General features: G+C 35.1%; 1 protein-coding gene across 1 annotated transcript in view; it reads left to right on the forward strand.

Annotated features, from left to right (window-relative positions):
* LOC144433693 (E3 ubiquitin-protein ligase UBR3-like) overlaps positions 1 to 6,235 on the forward strand; it is a 37,877-nt gene extending 31,642 nt beyond the window's left edge. Inside the window, exons 28-34 of the mRNA XM_078122045.1 lie at positions 380 to 510; positions 1,065 to 1,163; positions 1,778 to 1,903; positions 2,453 to 2,647; positions 3,845 to 4,054; positions 4,923 to 5,062; positions 5,584 to 6,235. Of these exons, the coding sequence (XP_077978171.1) occupies positions 380 to 510; positions 1,065 to 1,163; positions 1,778 to 1,903; positions 2,453 to 2,647; positions 3,845 to 4,054; positions 4,923 to 5,062; positions 5,584 to 5,701 (1,019 nt within the window). The 3' untranslated portion in view covers positions 5,702 to 6,235. The remainder of the gene's footprint in view (positions 1 to 379; positions 511 to 1,064; positions 1,164 to 1,777; positions 1,904 to 2,452; positions 2,648 to 3,844; positions 4,055 to 4,922; positions 5,063 to 5,583) is intronic.
* Positions 6,236 to 12,174: the final 5,939 nt, after the last annotated feature.

Below are 12,174 nucleotides of genomic sequence, written 5' to 3' on the forward strand. Positions count from 1 at the left end.
GGGCTATAGGGGGAGGGCTATAGGGGGGAGGGCTATAGGGGGAGGGCTATAGGAAGGGCTTCCATCTCTATGTTTATCAATCAGTCCATGGCTAGGCATATCTCTGACAAACACATACCAATTTCTTTCAAACCTTGCACAAAGATGTATGTTACTCACTTTTGTAAGTTGTAACTGAAGCAGCTTATTCAAATGAACCTAATAGGTACAGTACCTGTAGTAGCTTAGAGGTTTTTCCCTCAGTGAAGACATGGTCATATTCATATTTGGGTTCCATAGAATTATATCAGAAATGTAGCATAAAGCTGTTTGTATGACATTGTTAGAGAAATTTAATACAGATATACACCCAATACATCCATATTTTTTTATTTAACAGAGCAATTCCTGTGTATAGTCAAGTCAGTTTTCTCACTACTATACATCCAAGCATTGGCTATCATTAGTTGTAAATTCCCAGAGGGGGAAAGAATAGCATGGCAAGAAAATGGTAGGAAATGGAGAGCAGAGGTAAGTTAACTGTTATAATAGTTATGATATACTGAGCAAGGAAATGGAATTTAAAGTGGCACAGGTTGAGTTTATACACTTTTCACTTTAGTGAGAAAACTTGTAGAAAATCTCAATTAAACTATTACAATATAATGTTAATACTGTTGGGTGTTTTCTATAACATTACAACTGTCTTCTAGCATTATTAAAAGAGTTGATTGCAAAGTAGGGATTTCCTTCACATTTGGTTATATATATAGCGGGGGTAAAAAATTACATCATCAGTTCTTTTCTGAGTGATATCTTAATAACCAGTTTGAGTTCATTCACTTGCAAGTGATGGTTAAGATATGCTTTAGTAACCAGAATACTATGAATATATTTGGAATATTCCATGTCACAGTTACTGGTGAAAAGACTGGATAGAACTAGCATACCAGAGTATATATTCCATATTTTTTGTTGAAGCTTTCTCGTGCATGGTATAATGTACAGACAACTTATTACTGTGTATAAAGTATAAGATGTATAGCCATAGTTGATCACATTCTGTTTCCTTTCCATTCTATCAGAAAGATGTATTTACACTGGAAGGTTTGATGAGTTATGTGATCACTGTGTTATCACCAAGTTGGTTATATCTGGATGCAGACATGCTACCTGGCATTGCTGTAAGTACATGATTATAGAAACTGTCAATTTGTATGACCACATACCCCATCAAAAATATTGGACTTATTTCAAAACTTGTTTTACAGTTGAAAAAGCCCTGAGGCTCACTTTAACAATAAACTTCTTATGTGTCTCAACTATATAAACACAGTTGTAAGTTATTTTCAGATTTACTGAACTTCCTCTTACATTTATTTACAACATGACAAGTTTCAAAATCATTGATTGCAGCGAACACAACAAGACACTACCGACATGCATAAAACATTGATAAGCACTGCCTATGCTACTTGCATACCAGTTTACTGTATGTATAGTACATAGCATACAGATCAATATAGCAATTTTCATATTTCATCACTTTGTTTATTCATTATTGAGTCCATGCTTAATGTTCTATGCCAGATACTGCCCTCTATATCTTCATTCCAGAAATGTTTTCTGGCGTTTTAATTTAGCTGCAAATGATAAAATAGAAATAACATGTTTGTAATCTTCAAAATTTTGGGTTTTTGAAATACAATGTGACTGAATAACCATTGTGTTCTTGTTTCATTTTTGACAAGTCTGTCACTTAGTATGACATTTTGTTTGCTATGTATTGTTGATACAGATTTGCCAGGCAGTCTGGTCACCACTGAGTGTAGAGAGTGCCATTCAACAGCAATGCTTACCTTTCCTTAGAGTTGCAACACTTCTACAACACTATATATTCAAAGAAGATATCCCTGCATGCCAGGTAAGATGTATGGCAATGTCTTTATCAGGTAAGATGTATGGCAATGTCTTTATCAGGTAAGATGTATGGCCATGTCTTTATCAGACTCTTCACCATGATAGTGCTTTAGTCATCTATAAACACACCTCCATACACAACCAGTCCCAGTCTACGTGTTATAGTGACCCTATTTTTTTCCTTCTGTGTCTCATTACCCGACCAACCCAAATTTTCAGCTCCGACATCAAAATGAAAAATAATTTTAATTTTCACCCTAGTATTTTGTGGAACAGCGCCCTCTCTGGCAAGAAGAAGCAAATGTCTGAACTGTCAATGTCATCTACAGTCATGGTGGTGATGATGACAACTTGTTTACAAACAGAGCAATTCTTTCATGATGGAAGTTTTTCAAGTGGGGGGGGGGGGGGGGGGCTAAGAACATGCCAATTGTTATAAGGTAATCGACTGACTAATGAGAAACATAATAAAAAAATAGGATCACCCTTAGCATGAATATTGAGTTGAAAGTTTATCTTAACACAAAACTGTTTTGTGGTCTCTCACTTTCAGAATGAAGACATGGAATTTGAAGTATTAGTCAACTACTTAGCTTTGTGTGGTAAACAGCCTGTCAGCAGTTCCAGTCTGACAAGACAATACAGTCTTAGATGTCTACAATTCACACAAAGTGATCCCAAAGTAGTCATCAAAGTATGGTGTGAAGAACTCAATAAGTTTGTGAAAAAGCAACAACAAACTGGCAAGGTAAATAAGTCTGTATATATATTGTTGAAGTTGAATTGATGCTAATTTTTTTGGTCAAATTTGTTGTACAGAAAAGTATCCTGTCCCTTGAAAATCAGTCATGCAAAGTAACTATAAATATTATTGATAAACATTGATACCATCTATTACATTTATAGCTAAAACAAGAAATGTTCACCAGACATTTACAGCTAAAACAGGGAGTGTTCACCAGAAGACTGTACATAACATATACATTTACAGCTAAAACAGGGAATGTTCACCAGAAGACTGTACATAACATATATATTTATAGCTAAAACAGGGAATGTTCACCAGAAGACTGTACATAACATATACATTTACAGCTAAAACAGGGAATGTTCACCAGAAGACTACATAACATATATATTTACAGCTAAAACAGGGAGTGTTCACCAGAAGACTGTACATAACATATACATTTACAGCTAAAACAGGGAATGTTCACCAGAAGACTGTACATAACATATATATTTATAGCTAAAACAGGGAGTGTTCACCAGAAGACTGTACATAACATATATATTTACAGCTAAAACAGGGAGTGTTCACCAGAAGACTGTACATAACATATATATTTACAGCTAAAACAGGGAGTGTTCACCAGAAGACTGTACATAACATATATATTTACAGCTAAAACAGGGAATGTTCACCAGAAGACTGTACATAACATATATATTTACAGCTAAAACAGGGAGTGTTCACCAGAAGACTGTACATAACATATATATTTAATGCTCAAAGCTGATCATTTTGCAAGTTGAGGTAGTTGTTTTACGCTGCTAGACAAGAGTACTTTCATTGTTGAAAACAGCAAGATTGTGATTGAAGAGAGAGTTTTGTTTATGTTTTTTTTTAGCTTTTTAAACTTCCCTCAATAACAATCATGCTTTATTCAGCAGCAAAAGTGTTGTTACATAAACCTAAACTTTCAAAACTCAGCTTTGATTGTAAATGTAAATGTTACAAATAATCGTCTAGTGAACCTTGTCTGTTTTAGCTGTAAGCAGTCCAAAAAATATACTGTGTTGTAGTATTATTAGGACAGTGGCACTTTAGGGTTATTTACTTAAAGCTGTATATATACATTATTGATACTTTCCTGTTCATGAGTACTACATAATTTGTAAGTTCATTTTAATCTGTGAGTATTTTTTTCATTTCCTTTCACAGAATCTACTTTTATATAATCCAACCTACTATCCACCTAGACTTCTAGGACTACCACCAAACTATGATCAGATCTTCCAATATTATCGAAAGAAGCAATGTCATGTATGCTGTCAGGTTCCTACAGAGCCAGCAGTGTGTCTTGTCTGTGGTATGTTGGTTTGTCTCAAGACTGATTGCTGTAAGCAACAAAACCTCCTTGAGTCAATGCAGGTGAGTTAATCAGAGTGAAAAAAAAAGACTTCTGAAAGTGTCAGATACTGAGAGAATATGTTTATGAGTGAGTCGACCAATGAGATAGTGAAATAGGAATGATAGATGACTTCCTTGAACTAGGATGGCATGACATCAGGTAGTGGAAAATGTTTTATTCATGGTTCCAAAAATAATGAATAAAAATTATTCACTTTGGAGAGGAAGTTTGAAATAATTGTCATTGTGTCACTCCAATCCTTCAACTACAGGCTTTGATCACATACATTCAAATCTGGCACAAAAGTCAAATTATGTAAGGAACACATTTAAACTTAGCACAAAGGTCAATTATATTAAGGAACACATGCATGTCATGTTGTTTTTTGACCTGGGAAACAGTTCCTTCACCAAAGACATATTATTGCTATGGAAAATGTGCTATTGGCAAACTAGTAAAGTTAGACAGAAATGTTGTTGCCGTTGTTGTTGTTGTTGTTGTTGTTGTTGTTGTTGTTAGCATTGTTTTACTTGTTGTATGTGGTATATTACGCATGTTGATGATAGTGGTGCCTTGGTTATGTAGATGTAATGACCCAGTAATTGAGATAGTGTATTACTGTAAACACTGAATGAAGATGAATGTGCCACCATTTAAGAAATAATCAGAGATGTCACCGTACTGTGGGTGTAATTATATCAATGTCTGTTGATAGCTTATATCAGAGATGCCACCCTACTGTGGGTGTAATTACATCAATGTCTGTTGATAGCTTTTAAGTCTGTGTCTGTTAACTAGTTTCCCTGATAGTTGATCTGCCATTGTCCTAATATTGAATCAATGAATCCATCCCTATAATTCACAAGATATAAATATGATTGATTACAGCATGCTGTCAATTGTGGTGCTGGGACAGCGTTGTACCTGGGTGTCAATTCTTCCACAGTTATAATCATCAGGAATCAGAGAGCATGTGCTTGGGGTTCACTTTATCTGGACAGCCATGGTGAAGAAGACAGAGATCTCAGGTAATGAAATTACCATGGAAACAGAAATATGTAGAATGATGTTGTAGAATCACACTATAACTTGTTCCTTTGTGTATCAGTGTCATAACATTGGTTCAAAGACTAACAATATTAGATTGACAATTTCTATGAAAAGATGATGGTGAGTAACTAACTTTGTGTAATGATTTCACAAGGACCAGCAACAAGATTTCATATACTGATGTAGCAAAAGTCTTGTATTGGTTCAAGAAATAGACTCAGTCCAACTACAACAATTGGAGTTAAAAGAAGTGGGTGGGAGTACATCTAAATGTTGGCAAAGTGTGAGGTAGAAATTAAAGATGTCTCGACCAGTCACTAAAAGTCTTGGTTTGAACAAAGTGATATGTAAGGTACATTTGTCTTATTAAAAGTGAGAAACAAAGATGGTTATGGCTTGGTGTTGAAAGACATGTTTATATTTACACAAAGATATTATGTATCCATGTCAAAATCTTTTGTCGGTAAGTAGTTCATGATTCTAATTTCTTCCCATACAGGAGAGGAAAACCACTGTACCTTAGCAAAGAGAGGTTCAGGGTATTGGAACAGTTGTGGAGAACCCTGACTATTGACCATTCTTGCAAAAGATGGATGTGGCACAATAACAGACTTTAACTTGTCAGGTGTGAAGAAGACAGAAGGTGTGCATCAAGTAGCTGTATCTTGTGAAAGGTGACTGTAACTACTTCTAACTGGTTCTAACTGGTTAAAGTGGAAATGGTACATGAAGTGTTTGTAACTGGTCCACCACACCACCAGTTGGTCAAATTGAAGTTGTAGCTAAACTGGTTATAACTGGTCAGAATGAAAGTGACTAACTGGTTGTAACTGGTTATAAAGTCAAAGACTGGTTGTAACTGGTTGTAACTGGTTGTAACTTGTTGTAATTCATAAAAGTTGAGTGGCTGTAATAAGTTTTAATTAACTCTTAACTGATAAAAAAGGAAAGGGAAAGTCAGCTGTATATGGAATTTGCAACTAAACAGGACAAAATGTCTAAGTAGGGTAACAGCTGCTGATAACATTACACTACCTCCTCAGGCTTTCTCTTATAAACAAGTGAATTTAGAATCTAATAATAGACAGATAGATAAGTTTTATTAGATGTATTCAGCAGTATTGAACATGCACATTATCAAATTGTTGTTTACGTCCTCATTTACAAGTAAACAAAGAGAAAACCATGAAAACAAAGAATTTTCATGAATGCACTTCAGATGGTTGCAGGATTGAAAAAGTGTTTGGCTGATCAATCACTTGATAATCTAATGAGTTATTATAATAATAATAATAATAATGATAATAATAATCTTTATTTATACTGGATAGTTCTTTAAGCATATAAACACTTGTCTCCCAAGAAGTCCAGTGAGGGCCATCCCTCATGGGTTCAGTGTTAATGCAGGAGGAAACCGGAGTACCCGGGGAAAACCTGTGTTGTTCGGTAGAGTCAAACTGAACGACACTCTTCTTACTTACAGCATGGTAAATGTAATCGAACCCTGAATGGGGTTCGAACCCTGACCACAGTGGTGGGGGCAAGTGGTTTAACCACTTGGCCACCGACAACCCAAAAGTATTTTGAGTCCATGTAAACAATGCTATAATTGATTTAGTGTTCATCATATATGATATGTCTATCATAAACATTCTGCCAACTCTCCTATTACTGATACAACCTGTGAAAAGATATCGGTGCGTTTGCTTGAATGAAGTAAGCCAAGGAATTAAAACTTCATGCAAAGACAAAATTAGATAAAAACAACAATAATCCTGAACAGATACAAAAACAACAGTGGATGCTTCTGATGTAGGGTCATGTGATGCTTTTATCAGTTTGTTTATGTCTGTGGAAGTTTAATGTAACGGTAATAGTCAGTCTCAACTAGTGCGTAACATTCCATCAGAGTTGTCTCCTGTGGTGTTTATACTTTCATAGGTTTCCGACACTAATTACATTGTATGTCTTTGCATGAAATGTGTCTCATTCCTGCTTACCACAAGCAAGCAAATGCACCGGTATTTTTTTGTTCGTTGTAAATGATAAGTGGAGGTCTGGCTACTCAGTACTTGGAACATGTTTTGGTTACATTTGTTATAAATTTGTAAAAGGTATTCACCCTGATAAGATGAGAATAATGAAACTAATGTTCAGATTATGAAGTGACTGACGACACACAGTCACAGTTTTCAACATTTTGCTTTTGCCTCTAACTTTTAATTCACCTTAGGTTATACTCCCTATTTGACATAATTTGGAGTCTTCAGTTTCATTCATCCTTTATATAAACTCCATGCTGTTGGAGAAAATTATAGATTTGAACTTCAGCCAATTGATTTTGAAAAACTCAATTTTTGCATTTATTCTGGAAAGTTGTTTTTGACATTAACAATATGTAAACAAGATATTGTACACACTAGATGTCTGTGTATTGTAGTGAAGTCTGGGAAAGTGTCTGCAAAGTTTAAGAAGGAAATCTCAAAAGCTTGTTCTAGAAAAATAGAAACATGCAAGTGAACATTATTGTTTGGGACTTAATACCTCTCTGTATTAACCATGGATAAAGTTTGCAGACACCTATCAGTGTTAAAAGACAAACCCAATACTAATTTACTAATGGTTTGCAGACACCTATCAGTGTTAAAAGACAAACCCAATACTAATTTACTAATGGTTTGCTTACCTCAATAAATGTATGCTAGATATACTATGTGTTGATATTATGCTTACTGTAAAATGTAAAGACCAAGGTTTCAATCCTAGGTTCTCGTATTTGTGTTATCCTATCAGATGGAGCCATAATGCAGGATCATTCATTTATTCTCAACCAACTTTTTCTATATTTCTGCATGCCAGATAACTATTTTGCACACCAAAATTTCAATACCTCTATCTGAACTGAGCCGTTATTAGCATTACATATTGTGCACTGTATATTTAGAAAGTTTAAAAAGCTAAACTGTGCAATGAACAAAGTGAAATGAGATTCCAAGTGATAGTCAGATAAAAACTCTTGAAATACTTCCTGTATAAGTAAGGACCTATTATTGTATGTTATTTCAGACCTGTACAACCTTTAAATATCATAGTAACCCATTACATCTACATAGTACAGCAGAAGAAAGTACAGCTAAGCTGTAAGCAGTGCTGGAACAAACGTCAGAATGGATACAATTGCATGTGTGTGTCTCTTTCAGAGGATGATTTATATACATTGCAATACAATCGTGATTTACTAATCAAAGACTACATGACAGACAATACATGTCCCTGTCATCATTTTGAGAGACAAAACAAAACCATTCATCATATTTTGATTGTACACTATATGTGGACTATACCATGCAGACTGTGTAACAATTGTATTACAATGTATATAAATCACCCTCTGCAAGAAACAGACACATGCAACATTTCCATCCATTCTGACTTTTTTTCCTGCCCAGTTTACTTTCTTCTGCTGTCTGTATATTCTCTTTCTCCCAGCTTGTACTTAGTTTTGTACAAACAAATACCCCCTAGGGTGAAAGAGATTTTGTAATAGATACATGAAATTCAATTTCATGCCAAAATTTTGACATGGAAATTGTAAAATAAGCTAAGATTTTCATCACTACACTAGGAAAACTCTTGTTTTAGTGTCGTGCAGCCACAGCTAACAAGAAGTAGACATTGACTAGGGAAAAAAAGACACAACAGAAAAGACAGACATGGCCACTTTCAACAATAAAGTAACTGATACAATGGAAGCCAGTTAAGATGAAACAGATGGTCATCTGGCGAGACAAATATTTTACTAAATATTGTTATGTATCATTGTCTACATCAGCAAAACTCTAATTACTGTAACAGTTCTATAAATCCTAACATCTTCCATCATACATACTTTGACATACAGTTGTTATATATTTTTGTTGAGCCTGACATTTTTGTTTCAAGTCGGCTGTCTTCCATTGTAATCCATACTTGTGTATTTTAGACCCTTTTACTGCATGTATGTAAACATTGATGTGTTATAAACTAGTCAAGGTGAGGGGTCATAGGTTACAGGTCAAAAAGGGGTCAGGTGTAGTTTGCACTATAGATTTTTGTACTGATAATGTACTGTCCCATTGTAAAAGACAATAGGACTGCTCCAGTGAGAAACATAAATGGGGTAAAATATATTACTTCAGGAGTCAAGGGACACTATGTAAAGTATACAAGAGTTTCATCAATGCAGTATTTGTATGTATGATGTGTATAATATTGTATTTTAGGCATCAATTTTTTATTTAACATAGATAGTGTACATGTCTGCAGAAGCAGATTCAATTCATTTATTTGGTCTGAAAGTAAAAACCTGGGCAAGTGCATAACAAATGTATAATGTGTGATTTGTATATTCTGTAAATAAGGTCTTACAAGATGTAAAGGAGTGGCTTTATGTGTCTGTATGGAAAGTGCTATGAGCTGAATAAAATTGTGATTGCAAAGTCAGAAGGTGTGTTGTGTTGTGTTGTTGTTGTTGTTATTGTTAGCCCCCAAACGGGCAACTTCTGAAGGGGGGGGGGGGGGGGCTATAGGAATGACCCATGTCCGTCTGTCTGTCCCTCTGTCCATAGAGAGCCGTATATCTCAGATATCATTCTCGCAATCTCCAAAGTTATTACTCCTTCCACGACACTGCAAAATGCAGTGCGTCTTGGTCGACAGTGCCATAAAAGAGGCTGTGGTTTAAGCACAATGAGACACCCATGACTCAATTTCAACCATACAGATAGATTGTCCCATCCAAGCTGTATGTTTCAACCAAACTTGGTACACATGTGAAACCTTATATGATACATACCCAGGGATACGTATGCCACTATAATAAACAATTATACTATACTATGTGTTTTTAAACTTGGTGACCTGACCTTTATGGCAAAATGGTGGCCATATTTGTGGCAAAACTACACATTTTGCTGTATACCTAACAATGTTTAGTTCATAGAGATGCCAGGTGTCTACCCTCACATCAATTGTGAACTTTCTAATGAGACCTTGACCTCAACCTTCAAGGTCGAATAGCTGAAATTTGTCCTTCACCCATAAATCCACACAATACACAACATAGCGCCCTCCACCAACTATGTACACAGAGACTCTATTTAATGTGAATAGATCTGTTTCAACGGATCTCATGTCTATGACGAGAACTATTGCATAGCCATAGATCAGCCATGTAGACAGTCTGAGAGAGACATTGTACAAGACTATATAATTATGATCATGGGCCTCACACTTCTGGTTCAAAAGCTGCTCCTGAACAGCACTCCTAGTGGCTAAACTGTACAATCTTTTGTCTTTTTGATAACTGGAATATGAACAGCACTCCTAGTGGCCATCTTATACAATCTTTTGTCTTTTTGATAACTGGAATATGCCTCAGTCAGTGGAGTGTCCTTCCAGTGTTCCTAACTTCCATAGGTCTAACTTGTGTATTCATTTACACATATTACAAAAATCAAATATCACCATACTTTTAGCACTACTGAACCACACTATACATGTGACACACAGACAGACAAACATTACACCAGGCTATAGCACTGGTATTCTACACGTGCACACACAATTTAGGCTATAGCACTGGTATTCTACATGTGCACACACAATTTAGGCTATAGCACTGGTATTCTACATGTGACACACAGACAGACAAACATTACACCAGGCTATAGCACTGGTATTCTACATGTGCACACACAATTTAGGCTATAGCACTGGTATTCTACATGTGCACACACAATTTAGGCTATAGCACTGGTATTCTACACATGCACACACAATTTAGGCTATAGCACTGGTATTCTACACGTGCACACACAATTTAGGCTATAGCACTGGTATTCTACACGTGCACACACAATTTAGGCTATAGCACTGGTATTCTACATGTTCTACACATAATTCATACATGACAACAAAATACACTCACATAAATGAAGAGTACTCCAAAGTTATCAAATGTTTGTTAGTTTTATTTCATATACACAATTCTTCTGTTCCATTATTAAAGGTCATAACCTTTGACCTATATGGGGCTTTCCAAATAAGGAAAATAAAATCCAACTATCTCTAAAGCAAGTCTTCATTGATCTATCCTAGTATATTTTCACTCTAAATTGAACATTCAAAAGTTTAAACTATTATCAGCTCATGGCAAGGTATATCAACAAAGATGAGTTGATAAAAGTATTGAACAAAAATTTAAATTTGTAATACATTATCTATCAGTCTGTAAATGGTAAACTCACTGGGAAAAAATCTACAAAAAAATTGACTAAATTATTTCCTATTAAAATGAGATAAAACTTTTCAAAGTATACAAAATGGTTTCACTTTACAAAATATTCCTAAAAAATAATTTGTTCTAGAAAGCTTACAGTAAGTGAGCAAAAATTGACCCCTGAACTTTGACACAAACTGACCTCAATTTTTCAACAGCAAAATAAATACATTCAAAATAAGGGTGCATATTCTCTTTTGATGTGACATTTTTTTTTTAATTTTGTGTTCGTTTCCGGTCCCAGTCCCTTCTGACATAATTACAATGTGACATGAAGGTGTATTACAGAAAACTTTCTACAATAGTAACTCGTTATCATCAAAGGCACAAATATACTCAATAGACACCCATGCATTCCTGGGAACAAACCCAGTATAAATATTTTCGGGTTTTTCAGACATTCCATTCATTACCAAAGAGACAAATACAACAGCTCTCTTGCCGTTTATGTTACATATCTATAAAATTGTACACCACAGGTTTACAGGTTTCTCTTCACTTTATCATGCAATTATCATAATTTTTGGAGATGTTCACAGAAAATTATGCAATAGAAGGTGTGCTTGGACATTATCATGCAAAGATAAATTGCATATTCTTAAAGGATTTTAGACTTCATTCTGTGAAGATACTGTCCACACACAAAAATTCATATAACTGAGTACTGGAGTAATCATAGCGAGAGTTGGTGATTTAGTCACAGTGCCCTCTATCACATAATAAAGGCTATCTTTCTTGACCTGGCAAGCATGCAGATTACAAAGTTCATAA

Source organism: Glandiceps talaboti, chromosome 4 (genome assembly GCF_964340395.1).
Source record: "Glandiceps talaboti chromosome 4, keGlaTala1.1, whole genome shotgun sequence".
Lineage (NCBI taxonomy): Eukaryota > Metazoa > Hemichordata > Enteropneusta > Spengelidae > Glandiceps > Glandiceps talaboti.